The 16967-nt window shown below is 44.8% G+C and overlaps 1 protein-coding gene across 1 annotated transcript in view; it reads left to right on the top strand.

The window, feature by feature from the left end:
- phf21b (PHD finger protein 21B) overlaps positions 1-16967 on the top strand; it is a 79396-nt gene that overhangs the window by 36271 nt on the left and 26158 nt on the right. The window contains exon 3 of the mRNA XM_070854205.1: positions 1246-1290. Within this exon, the coding sequence (XP_070710306.1) occupies positions 1246-1290 (45 nt within the window). The remainder of the gene's footprint in view (positions 1-1245; positions 1291-16967) is intronic.

Below are 16967 nucleotides of genomic sequence, written 5' to 3' on the forward strand. Positions count from 1 at the left end.
ACGGTGAACGAGTCCACGTAGTAAAATGTCAAACACAGTGTAGACGTTGTAAAATGGTTCGAGCCTCGCAGCGCAGTAATCTCTCTCTGACGCAACGCCACTCAGCTACAGAGTGCAGCTGATGTGGAAACTATCAGCGCTCTGCTTATAAATTTCCCCTGTGTGAAAAGCAATGCATACCGAATGAATCCGCCTCTATTTATCTATCTGACTACCCACACCTCCTCGCCTCGCTCCATCCTGACCGCCGGCCCTGCTGGAGGGAAATAAATAAAAAATAAAAAACTAAAGCTTCTCCGCTGGGCTTCGGTTTTTCCGCTCTGGTCCCCAGACGTTCCTGCACGTGTCCATTAGATTACAGATGACAAATAGACGCAGATCTTCCTCCGCCGGCTGGGAACGGTCCAGCTGTGATAGTGCGGCGGTGTTTGTGCCCCCCCCCCCCCGAGGTTTCACTAGTGTCTGTTAGTGTTTGTTAAAGTGCAGGGTGGGCGAGGAGGAGAGGGACTCGCTGCAGCATGAAGGGGATCAGGCTGAAAAGACTGAAGCAGGGAAAAGTTTGCACAGACAAGAGTGAATAAATGATGCTGTCCTGTTCTACATTTGATTGGTTGGCCTAGAACTACTTTTAAACTGAAGTGTTGGAATTGGTCCAGTAGCAAACGGGCTGTTTTAAAAGAGCTTGTTTGATCCACTGACAGGCTCAGAGTGTTATTCTAAGTGTGTGACAGCATCATGGAAAGGATCCCTACAGAGAGAGACCTGGAAGATCCTTTTGGTTTAACCACAAACAGCACACACACCAGACTACATTCACTAAAACAGGGATTTTAGAGAACAGGACACAGGAGTTTTTGTGTGACTTTGGGGTTTTAAAGGGTTAGTTCTGATCCAAACTAACTCCTTAAAACACTTTAGTTAGTTGTTTTGGATCTGAAATAACCCTTTGAAACACCAAAGTCACTCAATAACACAAATAAACTAACTGATGGAGGCAGCAGCAGACCTGCAACTCCTGTCTAAAATCACTGTTTTTTTGAATGGAGTCTGGAGTAAGCAGTGCTTCTTTATGGTGATTGTGGATTTTCAATGTGATGAAATATTTTGATATTTCAGGTGTGTTACTGACTGAAAACACTGTTTTTAATCTGTCAATCAAATCAATCACACTGGGCTGTGAAGAGCTTGTTAAAAGGGCCAGTCCACCATTTTTACGTACTTTTCTTTTTTCTTTCTCTTTCGCAGAATCAGACGTTGTGCAAAGGCCTCAATGAACTCCAAAACGGACAGGTAAGGACAAGTACAGCGGCTGTGCCTCTACTGCATTAACGATGAAATGTACTCGTCACATTCACAGTATTCAGCTGCCAGCACGAGAAACTCCAGAGCGAGTTCAGTTTGTACGTCCTTCAGTCGCTCCTTCAACTGTGTACTCAGATACTTCAGAAGTATCACCTCTACAATGTAAAAAGTAAAAGTACTGCATTTAAAACTCACCGTAACTACTTTAAAATCCCACCCCAAGAAAAAGTACCCAACTATTACCCAAGTACACCCAGCGTCATGTAGTATCGTTAATAACAGTACTGAAGTATCAGCTGTGAAGGTACTGAAGTATTAGTAGTAAAAGTACTGAAGTATCAGCTGTGAAGGTACTGAAGTATTAGTAGTAAAAGTACTGAAGTATCAGCTGTGAAGGTACTGAAGTATTAGTAGTAAAAGTACTGAAGTATCAGCTGTGAAGGTACTGAAGTATTAGTAGTAGCAGTTGTAAAAGTACTGAAGTGTCTGGAGTTAAATACTTTTAGTACTGATACTAGCATTAGTTATAAAAGTATACAAGTATCAGTAGTGAAAGTACTGAGGTATTAGTAGTAAAAGTACAGAAGTATTCACAGCTTCATGTAGTAAGCAGTATCAGGAGTAAAAGTACTGAAGTGTCAGGTACTGGTAGTAAAAGTACAGCAGTGTTAGTAGTAAATATTCTGAAGTATTAATGTTCTTAGTATCAATAAGCTCTGATTCTGACGGCTGCTGTAGATCAAAGAGGAAAACTGATCCTCCTCCTCCTCTTCCTCCTCCTCCCTCCTCTTCCTCCTCCCTCCTCTTCCTCCTCCCTCCTCTTCCTCCTCTTATTTGGAGGACGGTGAGTTTATATGTCGTTGACAGTTTCTCTTGTTTGGAAAACGTTTCCTGCTTTAACGTTGATTATTCGCTGCTACGACTTTGTAGCTCAGAGTTTTGACCGTAAACCGTAACCATGACGACCAATTTGTCTGAGGTCACAAACACTTCCTGTAAAGCTGCGTCACATCATGCCATGACACGACGGAGTGTCCCAGTCTGAAGCCTTTCAGCTGAGGTTGGACATGAAGAAGAAGAAGAAGAAGGTCCTCCAAGAGACGCCGTCACCAGAAGAAGAAGAAACGGCAGCGTGAGCTCTGATCTAAACAGTTTATTGGTGTCAACACGTCTAGAAAACGCCGTTAAAGTCGTTCTTTCAGTTGCTGTTAACCAGACGAGTCAATTAAAACCTCTTAAGAGTCAAACAGCAGAAGAAGAACCCTAAACTCCCCGGAGGCGCTGACGTGGACACAAAGAGCCGCCGGCCGTTCGAACACACTACAGATAAACAAACGTCCTCCGCAGCTTCTTCTTCTGTGTTTTTGTGTGTAAAGACCGACTGAGTGGCTGCCAAGGTCCTCCTCCAGCCAAGTAATGAAGAGTCCGCCGTGCAACACCTTCCTTTGTTACCTCCCCAAGGCATAATTAGACTCAGCCAAAGAGGGAGATCAATTGTGAACATCATAATACGCCACCGAGCGAAGCTGTTAAACCGTCCTCTGGAGACGCTCCTGGGGTTCTGCAGTGTTTAACAGCCCGCCGCCTTCACTCCCTCAATCTGAAAAAGGAATTCAGGATGTCAGCGTCAGTGTTTCCTCCTGGTTTTCTGGATATCCCAGCATGCACCGGGACAGCCAGGACGGATCCACAGCACTGACTGACATCAAGTCATATTAAGGACGATTTAGATGCTGATTGTTCCTGAGGTTGACTTTCACCGTCCTAAATATGTCCTGTTATCTTTTCAACTGCCATCTCTGCGTCAACACGGCTCCTGTTTGTACTTGTTTTGATGTCTGAGTGACTAAAAGTGTTGGAATTGGTCCAGTAGATCACAGTAGGTGATGCTCACTTAACTCTGACAAATCAGCAGCATTCAATCACTGTGGGACCATAAAAAGATGGGTTTTTTTTACATTTCTGCCCATTTTCTCTTCAAAACTCTGCATAAAACTGTAAAAACAACTTCCTCTAGCACCAGATTTTAGAGATTAGAGCACAAATAAGATCAAAATGTCAAAGTTTTGTGGAAAGTCGGTCCTAACTTCATTAGCAAGTCACAGACACCAGACTCCATTTACAAAAACAGTCGTTTTACTTTGCAGAACACAGAAAATGGGTACAAAAAGTGTTGGAATTGGTCCAGTAGATCACAGTAGGTCCACTAAAAGAGCTTGTTTGATCCACTGACAGGCTCAGAGTGTTATTCTAAGTGTGTGACAGCATCATGGAAAGGATCCCTACAGAGAGAGACCTGGAAGATCCTTTTGGTTTAACCACAAACAGCACACACACCAGACTACATTCACTAAAACAGGGATTTTAGAGCTGCTGCCTCCATCAGTCAGTGTGTTGTTCTGTGGCTTTGCTGATTTAAATGCTTAGTTCAGAGACACGTGATGAAAATACCTCCACACTCGTCCTTTGGGAGTTGATGTTTTCCCTCCAGCTGCTGTCGGCAGGAAACTCACTAACTGTTAACAAACAGAACTCCTTGAATGAGACCATAATTCCCATTTTTGTGGTTAACGAGGCGTCCCCCCCACGTGGGCCCCGGCCCTCTCCGCGCTCCACATGAAGGACGGCGGCGTCACGATGGCGTCCAGCGCTGGAGATCCACCATGTCTCCGACTGAATCACCACCTGCTGTGAGCAAATTAAATATTGACTGCTCTTATTGACTTGTAGATCTAATTTGAAGTGATTGCGGATGAGCAATAATGGTGCAGGAAAAAAAAAAGTCTGGGGCGCGCGGGGATGAGGGGGGGGGGCAGCTTTGATGGCGAGCTGTTAAAGGGCGCCGTAATTGTCTGGATGGAGTGAATCATTGAGTCGGAGAGGGAACTAGTTTATGCAGAAGTCAGGGTCACTTTGTGTGTTCGGCGTCGGAGGAGACGCAGCTGTAATTTAGGATTCCGATGGGGGGGGAGGAAGTGACGACCGCGGCAGTCAGTGGGACGAGCGCAGGAAGGGGAGTCAGTGAAAGAAAATGCCCCCCCCCCTCGGCGAGTCCTCGGCCTCCTCCGACCTGCAGAGGAAAAACTCACAGAGCTCCTTTCATTCAGATCCACTCTGCCAATATTTACACTCTCGCCTCAAATCAAATACTCTGATATTGGAAGTCGTCACACTCGGCGAGGAGGAGGAGGAGGAGGAGGAGGAGGAGGAGGAGGAGGAGGAGGAGGAGGAGGAGGAGGAGGAGGAGGAGATGAAGCTCCACACCTCCTCCATAAACTGTGATGATGCTGCTTTTAAAGGAGCAGTCTGACATTCTGAGTTACATGTTACTTATTTAGTTTGGATCCAGCAGCTTCAAATCAAATAAAACAAACAAGTCGAACGTTAATTATTGATTCCCACTCAGAGGCTGGAGTCCAGCTCCTCCCAGCGAACCACCAGTGGATCATAGTTTGGAAAAAATCTGCCCGGGAATCAGCAGCGAGAGATCAATTAAGTTGTGATCCAGTTTGAATCACACACACCTGATGTTCTTCAGCTTAAAGGATCATTTCTCCAAGTTCAGTCTGATGGTGAAATACCAGAGTGCAGTAGGAGTGGACCCCCCAGTGATAAACTACTGTTGAGTGTTTTATTGGTGGAAACACACACACTCACCCCCCCCCCCCCACCACCACAGACGAGTGTGTTGGGATGTTTCCTCTCCGCCTCAGGCAGGGCGACCCTCATCTGAAGGGGGGGGAGGGAAGGGACCAAAACAAAAACACAAAACAAGACAAAAAAACCCTTTGTCCCGGTCAGAGCCCCCGGGGGGGGGGCGGCAGGAAGCTGTGATATCTGAGAGGAGCTGCAGCAGATGTTCAGTTATTAAAGTTCATTAAAACAGAGAAGTGTCTGCTCAGCGGTCATTAAAGGGTTAATCCTCCTGACATAAGTGCCACTAGTTCAACTTCTTCAACTTATCAAGCTACGTTTTATGTTTCAAGACACAAAAATATAAAAATCTAGATGATTTTAACTTTAAACACACAAATCACTGCACTTAAAGGGTCAGTCTGGTGTTTTTAAACCACTAAACTTCATAAAAGAAAAATATCTGCTTTTTAAGTGTTGGTTGAGTCTTTAAAGGTTAATTCTCTCATAATAGGTGACAATTATTCACTTTTGTTCCACTCCAGATCAACTTTTTATAAAAATCTAATAATTTTTCATTATTCTACTGTTTTTTTTCTTTCTTGGAAAAAAAAAAACTTTAGTTAATTTGTGCAGAAGATGTCGAGTAAAAATGAATGAAAAAGTTTGAAGAGATTCTTTTATTTTGCATTTTGTGGAAAAATGTCAAAATGTGTCATGAACAGTAAAAATAAAAACACATTAATAATAATAATAATCATGATAATAATAATGATAATAATAATAATAATAATAATAATGATAATAATAATCATCATAATAATAATGATAATAGTAATAATAATAATAAATATTAATTTTGGAGTAAAACTATGTTTTGTTCAGTAAAAGTCCAGTCAGTTTGAGGCGGCGCCCCCACAGGCCGTCTGGTGAACTGCAGCCTCAGAGTCGTCCAATCCGGAGGTCGCCTGTGTGTGTGTGTGTGTGTGTGTGTGTGTGTGTGTGTGTGTGTGTGTGTGTGTGTGTGTGTGTGTGTGTGTGTGTGTGTGTGTGTGTGTGTGTGTGGTCGCTGCTCTTTGTGGCTGCATCTGTCTGCCTCTATTGTTCACAGAGATCCATCTGCTGGCCTCCAGTCAGTCCCCCCTCCCCCCTCAGACACCCCCCAGCCTTACTCCTCCTCCTCCTCCTCCTCTCGGCCTCTCTAGGAAAGCCAGCTGTCCTCCTCTTCCTCCTCTTCCTCCTCCTGGAGGATCAGAGCCGAAGAGACTTTTAGTTCAGATCAGAAAACCTGAAGACTAAAGATCATTAGTGTTATCGAGTACTTTACTGCTAGTACTAGTACTAGTACTACTACTTCTAGTCTGCTAATACTACTAGTACTACTACTACTAGTACTACTGTTAGTACTCCTACAGCTACCATCTGATCAGTGATCAGCTCCTGTGATGACTCATTAATCAGATTAGAAGTAATGCTGAATGATCCAGTTCTAGTTCCTGATCTGCTGCTCTGTGTGATATTATATATTCTTTAGGTTCTTTAGGTTCTTTAGGTTCTGGACTGTCTACAGACGTCCTGGTGATCTTCAGGGAATCATTCAGGACATTCTTTACTGATTTATCACCTTTAAAACCAAACAGGTTGAGAAAAGAACCTAAAGATTCAGATTTAAAGCTTTAATTAATCCACCTCCACCATAATTCAGTGATCTAACGCCGGAAGCTGCTCCTCCACTAGTGGAGATCATGAAACTTGATGAAGGTTGTGATGCGGCGCTATAAATACTTTGTGTAGAGCGTCGGCTCGGCTTGATTTACCCCCCTGATCAATAGCTGCAGATGACAGAAGTGAGTATTGATCGCAGCGCTGGAAGAAGTCATCAAGGAACCGGAGGCGTTGAGGCGTGTTTCTCCATGTGGGAAGTTACAGTATTGTTTTATTACTTTAGGTGATGTAATGTGACAGGAACAGGCAGATTAGGAATTAATCTGGGGAGTCGCTCAGCACACGGAAGTTCTGGAGGTAGAAAGTAGTGAAGTGAGAGTAGAAACTCCGAACAGTATTTTCCTCCCATGACTCCTCCTTCCTCCCGGTGACTCCTCCTTCCTCCCGGTGACTCCTCCTTCCTCCCGTGACCCCTCCTTCCTCCCGGTGACTCCTCCTTCCTCCCGGTGACTCCTCCCCCTTCCTCCCGGTGACTCCTCCTTCCTCCCGGTGACTCCTCCTCCCTCCCGGTGCCTCCTGGGTCGCTCTTTGCCGTCACAGCAGGAGAGATAAAACCAAGAGAAGCGCCTCACTTTGCTCAACAGATGTCCTTAATCCCGGCTAATCCAACATGTTAAACGGTTGTTTTCTCTGCAGTGAGCGCGGGGCGCCGACCCTGGCTGCCGACGCTTCCCACGGGCCAGTTGGACCCCCTCCGGTCCCGGTCTAGTGCTCTCGGCTCCCCGCCACTCTGCCAAGTCGGGGCTGAATTAATAAAGTGTCCATATGTGAGGCTATTTATGTCGGCGGGGAGAGAAAGAGCAAGAAAATAGGACTCTTTAAAGGAGTTTTCCACCTGCAGCGTGTTCAATCCCATAATCCACCTGTGTTTCTGTCATGATCACAGCAGTGATGTAAACCTGAGCCGCCTCAGATTAGTAATCCGCTCCCCTTAAATAACTTTTTATTCTCTCCATTTAGTAATTCATAACCTCAAATGACTCCATTCGTTCCCTCAAATTAATAATTTGTGCCCTCAAATGACTAAATCATGGTCTGAAATGACTCCATTTACCCCCCCCCCATGCCCCCCCCCCCCCCCCGCCGCCCGCCCTTCGTCTTCCTCCCCTCTTGTTCGTCAGCCATGATGAGATCCAAAACCTTTGAAGCTGAGTTTTTTGTGAACTGGAGAGCTTCCACGGTATCACCAGTTTATTTTCCCTTCTTCACAGTGAAACCATCTGTTCTGGTTTTTAAAGTCACTTTGGGGCAAAGACACAAGTGTTTCTTCATGTGTGTCCAGAAGAGCCGTTAAATCAGCCTGTGGTGAAGGTGTTTAAGGGGGCCAGTAAAAATAGTCGGAAAAGTGATGTTTCTGCGCTCTTAATTTGAAGGAATTCATTCAGATTTTAGGACTCCAGTTATTTAAAGAACAATTCTGAATGTTTTTAGGTGATATTTGTGCATATTTTGGTGTTTAAATGGCTGGAAGGTGCAAAAAGTGTTGGAATTGGTCCAGTTGATCATCTCGGTCTCAATGTTTGATCCACTGACAGGCTCAGAGTGTTATTCTAAGTGTGTGACAGCATCATGGAAAGGATCCCTACAGAGAGAGACCTGGAAGATCCTTTTGGTTTAACCACAAACAGCACACACACCAGACTACATTCACTAAAACAGGGATTTTAGAGAACAGGACACAGGAGCTGTTATTGTAGTTGCTGTGACTTTGAATCTAAATTAACACGTTAAAACACCAAACTAACTCTTTAAAACACCAATAAGTCACATAATAACACAATCAAACTCACCAGTGGAGGCAGAAGCAGACCAGCAGCTCCTGTGTCCTGTGGCGTAAAATCACTGTTTTTCTCAGTGAAGTCTGGTGTGTGTGCAGAGTTTGTGGTTAAACAAGCAGGGACTCTTACAGTACGTGGTGGTTTGGTGCACCTGAAGAGTCTTAAATCTCATTAAGACGTCTGCAGTGACTCGAGGAAACGGGCCAGTGCATTAAAACGTGTCCTCGGTGTGAACATGGCCGACATGCACACACGGACTCTAACCATCCATTTAATCAGCACCAATAACGTCGCCCGCCGCTCTCTCCGCCATTCTTCATCCTCTCATTATCTGCGATTAAGGGGAGCAGAGATGATCAGCGGGCGCAGCAGCGGCTCTATAATTTCTGCTCACTTAATATAGAGTTTGACCTTTCGGCGGGTTGTGATTGTCGTCACCGCCGCCGGTCAATACTCCCCGACTCTCGCTGGAGGTGCGAGCTCGTCCTAGTCGGCAAATAAATGTCTTCATAACGGCGGCGGCGGCGGCGGCCCCCGGGCCACATTCCCCTCCGCTGATGGTTTCTGCCTGCGGTCTGGGGGCTCGGCCACGTTAATAAAGACGGCCTGAGGTCAGAGGTCAGGAGGATGGAAGTTTTATGAGGCAACCAAAGCAAACAGCTGACTGAATATAACTCTCATCCTGAAATACTATTTGTGATGGTTGGAAATCCAGCTATTAGACTGATCCCCAGCTGTTTGAATAATCGATTTAAGAAGATTCCAGCTTCTAAAATGTGAATCTTGTCTGGTTTCTTCCTCCCTCTGTGACAGTGGACAGGAGGACGTCTAAGCTGTGGACTAATAAGAGTTTAGTTGGAGCTTTGGGGAAAACTGATCACTGGTTTTCACTGTTTTATCCACCAAACAACCAACCAGTCACTCAGAAGTCCCAATTTCCTTTCACATTAAAAGCCCCAGCAGAGTGTCACCTGCTGCCGAGGCTGATGGGAAGCGACAGAAAGCGTCCGACGTCTTGAACCCCCCCTCTGAGTCAAAGCAGCCATCTTCTTCACGTGTTTTATTCTCCTCTTGTTGTCGTTTACGCTCCGGCTCTCCTGCTGTGTGGGCCGTGAGCTGCGCCCGTGATGGAGTGACACGTCTCTGCGGCGAGCTGGTGATGCTGCAGGAGTGAAGTAATAAAGGCGGCCGGCGCTCTCCGGCGGGGCCTTTTTAGCTGCTGAACAAACATCGCTTCAGTCTGGAATCACAGAGACAGACGCCAGCGATTATTTAACATGTAATAAAAGCAGAGGGGGGGTGTCGCCCTGCCGATAGGGAGCGTGAGATCTGATCATTTATTTCTTTATTGAGAGGAGCTGCGCTGAGAACAGAAGGCCGTGTCAGCGTGTCACAGCACCCTCCATTACATCACATCGTTTTTTTCTCCTTCACGTCGTCGCTCAGCGAACTGAAATAGGTTGAAGATGCAGGAAAAAAAGGGGCTCGTTTCTTTGGCAGCAGCTTCAAAGTGAAGCAGCAAAATAGAAGCAACTGGAGTCAGGTGCTGAATAAAAACATGATATCTGTTCAAAAGAGACGCTCAGGGCTCTCAGGGACTCTTCTTTAATGCCTTTATGGACTTAATATTTCCATTTACAGCTTTTTTCTACCTCAACATTTCCTACGCATGTATTAAATTAAAGGATAACTCCACTAACAGAGCTTGTTTTAGCCACCGACAGGCTCAGAGTGTTATTCTAAGTGTGTGACAGCATCATGGAAAGGATCCCTACAGAGAGAGACCTGGAAGATCCTTTTGGTTTAACCACAAACAGCACACACACCAGACTACATTCACTAAAACAGGGATTTTAGAGAACAGGACACAGGAGTTTTTGTGTGACTTTGGGGTTTTAAAGGGTTAGTTTTGATCCAAACTAACTCCTTAAAACACTTTAGTTAGTTGGTTTGGATCTGAAAAAACCCTTTGAAACACCAAAGTCACTCAATAACACAAACAAACTAACTGATCGAGGCAGCAGCAGACCTGCAACTCCTGTCTAAAATCACTGTTTTTTTGAATGGAGTCTGGTGTGTTTGCAGAGAGCAATATAACGGCTGTTATATAAGTAAGCAGTGCTTCTTTATGGTGATTCTGGATTTTCAATGTGATGAAATATTTTGATATTTCAGGTATATTACTGACTGAAAACACTGTTTTTAATCTGTCAATCAAATCAATCACACTGGGCTGTGAAGACTTTGTTAGAAGGGTATAATATGGAAAAACCAATCTTTGAAACTGCTGCATTAGTTTAGTTTGGCTGTTTCTGCCCTTACATCCAACACTCGTGTGAACTTCCATTCATGTGAGCAGCAAAAAGGCTCTGTCGCTTCTGAAAACCCAATTAGCAAAGATTGGCGATTGAAATCTCAGTGATGATGATGAGGAGGAGGATGATGATGATGATGATAGCTGGAGAGCGGCAGCGGCTCTGGAGCCGTCGTCTTTCTGTTTCAGCTCGCCGTCGCTCAGATATCTTCTGGGCACGTTGCTGAAAAGTGAATTGATGATAAACAACCCAGAGTTTGATGTGATATCCTGCGTTATTCTCAGAGAAGTCGAAGGCAGCGGGAAAACAAAGCGATTGGGGCATTGATTGATTGATCGAAGGAGCATTGTCACTAATTCTGTCTTTGGGTCTGTTTACAAAGTCGGCACGGCTTTTCTGTTTTATCTTCGTGTGCAGCCGAACTGATGTTGACTCTGTAATCAGGACGTGATGATACACATCGTTCAGTTGTTTTTGGCCTGAACCCGACTCGTCGCTCTCTCCTACAGATAGCGCTGCAGCTAATTATCTGCCGTTTAGTTTCTTTTAATCATTTTCTGATCAATCGCAAGCAGATCTCCATGACAAAGAGCCCAGAGGGGTTTTTAAAATGGTGTAACTGCTGTAAATAATGGAACTAAATAGTCTGTTAATTAATTGTACTTTGTGATATATAAGGATAATGTAGAGTTTACTCATGTAAAACTACTGATCCTCCATTACTAGTGAGGCATTTGTCATTTTCTTACATTGTAATTGGCAGCAAAATGTACTTAAAGTATTTAGAGTTGGTTAAGAGTCTGAAGCTTTAAAGTGATGTTAAACAGAGAAAAAATCATCCTCTTTTCCCGTCACTTGTTGCAATCAAGCATCCCTTAAATGTTTAAATACTTATTGGAGCTGTCGTTGATCCGCTGATCAATAAACCGATCGGTGGAGTCGTGGACGCTCCCAAACACAGCAGCTGATGCCGTCGTGTGTCACATTCCAGCGAACTCTGTTTCACACGAGGAAAATGAGACCTGGGGCGTGTTTGATTTGCATTTAAATGGATTTATCGTCCGCTGTCGGCGTGACGGGCGGAGACTGACCACATGATCGAACTGATGGCTTTTTTTTGTGGTGGGGGTGGTGGTGGTGGTGGGGGGTGTTGGTGGTGGGGGGGTTAATTGCTGCCTGAATGTGGGATCAGAATTTGTCTCCTTGTGTTTGTTGTTTGTCTGACAAAAGCAAAAGAGCTGTGATACTAACAAGAAGTGTTAGCATCAGTTAGCAGTTCACAACAACCAGACTCCATTCACAAAAACAGTGATTTTACCTCACACAACACAGTCACAGTACCGCCTAACCAGGGCAAAGCATTGTAGGTTGAAAATAAGAAAAAGAAATGTTGTGACTGGGCTTTCCACATCGTGTTTTGAGATGACCTGAGTTCAGTAAGTTTCCTTTTAAAAAAACTCCTGACATGCATGTTTTGTCTTGAGATGGCGCTGAAGGTGTGCCGGCTCCATGATGCCACTGTTGGCTCATTTCTCCCCACAGTAAAAACTCAGGCCTTTGGTGGGTGGGCTGCAGCTTGTGGACGTAAATCCCATTAAAACATATTCTCCTGAATGCTGTCTGAATGTTGGTTTCGTCTTCTTTGGCACTTGTCCCTCCGTGTTGTCAGCAGCATTGCTGCTACGCTTTAACCACGACTCCATCGTTGGCGTTCTCAAGGTGACAGGTGACAGGTGATGCCTTTGGGTCAAACCACCCTGGTGTGGGGGAGCCTCTGGGTTTAGGGTAATGAAATTGAATAGCCCACTTGATATAAAATTCAGATTATGAACTTACACTTATATTTTATTGAAATATTTATTGAATAAATATATTTTATAAGGGATTTTTGAATTGATAATTTTTCAATATTTTTTAAAAATCTCACGTACTCCCATTTGAGAACCACTCTTCCAGACCGGGGGTCACTTGCACTGGGGATCACTTGCATTTATATAGATTTGAAAATGACAACATCTTAAAAATAAAAGAAGTTTAGATAGTGTTGGGTGAACTCTGACCTCTTCGAGTTCAAAGGTCAGTGTTGTGCGCATGACAGAACTAGCTAGCTAGCGGGCGCAGCGAAGACGGGGAGATGAACGCGGTTTCTAACCCAAAAAACATGGCAGAGAAAAGACAGAGAACTCACAGTGAGTGGGAGGAAGAGTTCTTTGTTACTACTGTGAAAGAAAACTGCGTGTGTCTCATTTGCGGGGCGACGACAAAGCGGAGAGACACTTCACTGCGGGTCACAGAGTTAGCATGCTAACTAGCATGCTAACTGCCCACCGGGAAGCTGGAGGCCGCTTTGGGTGAGCAGCAGCAGTCTGTGTTCAGGAGGTCGGAAGCCTCGTTTAGAGCTCCAGGTTTTCTGATAAAGAAGAAGAAGGAGAAGTTAACATGGTGCAGCACAGCTGATGATGTGTTTAAAGGCTCTTTGTCAGTGAAGATGGAACATTTGTTCTATGAAATGTTGTAGAAGTGATCATCTGAAAATGTAAACAATTGCTGAGATTAATAGAAATTAAATGTGTAATATTGATTTTATCTGATTCCCACCTTGTTAAGTCATTGTTGATGATTATTGTGACATGATCAGTGTCTTCACATAGATGAGTATCATTATTAATAATAATAATAATAATATATAACTAAAGGCAAACTGAGCTCATGTGTTATTTCAGAGGAGTGTGACAAACTGGTCGCCCTTCATATGACTCAGTTTCTAAAAGGTTGCTGACCGCTGCCTTGACTGGTTATGTTGTTTTGTGTAGCACTAATATTTGTGTCACATCCACACGAACCCTTTAAATCACACAGTCACATGAGCAAACCGACTGATCGAGGCTGCAGTCGACAAAAACTTCAGAGTAAAATCACTGCTTTTGTCAATGGAGTCTGGTGGTTTTGAAGAGAGCGAAGTAATGGCTGTTTCTTGTAGTTTCTTGTGTTATCGCTCGACGGATACGATGGTGACAAGCTTCATGACTTTAACGTTCACAAGCAGAAACTGTGATATTTAAAGTTTAGTCGTCCAAAGTTTGATTCCTCTTTTTAAAGCCTGAAAGACGCTCGTAGCTTAAAGTATATTGACGCAGTTGAAATTTAAATTTCTGTTGTTCAGACTGACAGAGCTTCGTCTGGGGAGACTTCACTAAAGCATGTTATCCTTTCTTTCCACCCGCTGATATCCAATATTTAGGAAAAGGCTGATATCTCTCCGCCGTGCTACTGAAACATTCATCAGTTCAAACCTATTATGAGCTCGGCAGAGTTCGGCACATGGATCTGACTTCATCACAGCCGTCTCTCCGTCCCAGGAGGCTCGTGTTCAACTCGATCTGAGCGTCCCGCTGCAGAGTCACGGTCAGACCACCCGGTCCTGAACCCGCACGGTCGCCCCCCGCAGCCAGGATCACCTCTGGAGGGCGTCCCCGCTGTGTTTACCGGCCGAACTTCCGCCTTCATATGTAGGGCGGCGGGGGCCTCTGTCCCTGCTGCACCCCTCTGCCAAGCTGTGGGCGAGGGGCCAGACTCTGTCCTGTGTCCCCTGTTGATAAGCTGTACCACTGCCAGAGAGAGAAGAGGGGGGGGGGGTCAATCAGCTGCTACAGCAGAGTCAGGAAGAGTCCATTCACTCCAACACTGCAACCAAGTTCAGCTCAAATCATTTCCTTTTGTGTCGTTAAATTTCTGCTCAGCGACTGTTCCTCCATCTCTAACTGAGAGGGTTTTAACTCATTTTGCTGTGTAAATGATTGGTTGGTACAAAAAGTGTTGGAATTGGCCCAGTAGATTGCGGGCTGCAACCAGACTCCATTGAGAAAAGCAGTAAAAAAAAAAGCAACTCCTGTTTTCTCTGCGGTAAAATGATGTTTTTTGTCAAAGGAGTCTGGTGGCTTTGAAGAGAACGATATAACAGCTGGATACTTAAACCTTTAACTTAATCAATCAGTGTGATCACAAACAAGAGGGTAACATGATCAGCTGAATGTCACACCTGTGTGGGGTTAATGCCTGACACACAATAACACCAACACACTACCTGATGGAGGCAGCAGCTCCTGTGTCCTGTTCTCTAAAATCCCTGTTTTAGTGAATGTAGTCTGGTGTGTGTGCTGTTTGTGGTTAAACCAAAAGGATCTTCCAGGTCTCTCTCTGTAGGGATCCTTTCCATGATGCTGTCACACACTTAGAATAACACTCTGAGCCTGTCAGTGGATCAAACAAGCTCTTTTAATGGACCTACTGTGATCTACTGGACCAGTTCCAACACTTTTAGTACCTACCAGTCATTCAGACACCAGGATGTGGACACAGAGGGACCTACTGGGTTAGAAACAGCAGAGCTGCCCTTTACAGGAGAGAATCGGACTTTGTATGAAGCACTTTATGTTGTGTTTCCGTCTTTCTTTATTCCTCCTGAGATCTGAGCGTTCACAGTTGATCTCTGAAGCAGTCGTTGACGAAGCCGTCGGTTTAGTGGTGCTTCATACCGGAGCTTTCTGTTGTGTCACCCCTCCTCAGTCTTCCTCAGCAGATGCAGTGGAATCGTGCATGTTTGAATTTCCGAAACCTCCAAAGTCCCATCTGATGTCGAAGGCCGTGAGGAAACGATCGACAGCTCCTGCGCTGCTACTAAAGGGACCTGTTGGTGGGGCCTCATCAGACTTCATCGTTCTTTCACCTTGAGTATCTGAGCAAACCGAACAGCTGGTGCTTGTTCAGCTTTACCGAGCAGCTCAGGACCTTTTTAAGGGAGTATTCCTCCATTGTTGGATTACCGCAATGAGCGATCTGAGTTTTTCCTCCATCAGCGGGAGTGAAAAGGACAAACTGCAGCCGTCCGTCTCCTCGGCACCTTTCAGGACTGAAGGGCCTCGCTGGTAAATGGAGTGTAAACAAAGAAAACGTCTGGCAGCTGCACTGATGGAAATCTGAACAGCTACTAATGCGTTTTTCAGCAGCCCCGTTATCTCAAAGGCACACTATCAAAACAGAGTACATAATGAGTGCGGATAATCCTGTCCGCTCGCTGGTTCTGCAGTAAACAGTGCGGGGCGGACGGGTGACCTTAACCGTGGCCGTCAAGCGGCGGCGTTCTCAATTAAATGCTGCCACACGAGCCGGGAAAGAGCAGCGTGTCTGTAGATACTCTGATATGTGTTCAAGCCACAGCCAGTGAGTTTATAAAGCAGGACATTCATCAAGTCCGTCGAAGAACAAAGTCACGGGGCCTTAAAAAGTCCGAAAAGTCTTAAAAGTCTTAATCTCCAGAGTCTCGTTCATGTCGGTGCGTCCGTCATCTTGAACTCAGTCATTGTCGTTCCCCGTGTTTTTACTCTAAGTCATCATCAGTCAGAAGGAAGATGACTGGGTTCATCCTGACGTCAGACTCTTTGTCGGCTAAAGGAGGAACAACATGTCGACTTACTTAGTCCTAATGGTGGCGTGGTGTTTGGAGGAGCTGATAGGAAAAGGAAAGTCATAAATAATATGATATAAATACGGTGTATCGCTGTGACCATCAGCAGTACACTCAAAGTGACCTGTTAGCTCGAAACCTGCTGCTCTTTTTTTCAAATTAAAAGCCTGCCAGGAAAAACAGAGGGTCTTTTAATGTGAAACATCTGCACAGGAAGTTTTGTTGGGAGCTTAAAAGTGACCAAAAAAGCAGCCAAGTAGAGACACTTGGAAGACTGGAAGATCCTTCTGGTTTAACCACAAACAGCCGTTCTATCGCTCTCTGCACACACACCAGACTACATTCACTAAAACAGGGATTTTAGAGAACAGGACTTTTTGAGTGACTTTGGTGTTTTAAAGGGTTAGTTTTGATCCAAAAAACACTTCGTTTAGTTGGTTTAGATCCACAATAACCCTTTGAAACACCAAAGTCACACAATAACACAAACACACTGACTGATGGAGGCAGCAGCAGAGCAGCAGCTCCTGTGTCCTGTTCTCTAAAATCCCTGTTTTAGTGAATGCAGTCTGGTGTGTGTGCAGAGAGCGATAGAACGGCTGTTTGTGGTTAAACCAAAAGGACAAGCTCTTTTAGTGGACCTATTGTGATCTACTGGACCAGTTCCAACACTTTTACTACCTCCTCAAATATCCTCTGCAATACTTTAGTTGTTAGTAATTAATACCTGTGAGTTACATACTGGCCACT

Source organism: Pempheris klunzingeri, chromosome 22, assembly GCF_042242105.1.
Source record: "Pempheris klunzingeri isolate RE-2024b chromosome 22, fPemKlu1.hap1, whole genome shotgun sequence".
Classification (NCBI taxonomy): Eukaryota; Metazoa; Chordata; class Actinopteri; order Acropomatiformes; family Pempheridae; genus Pempheris; species Pempheris klunzingeri.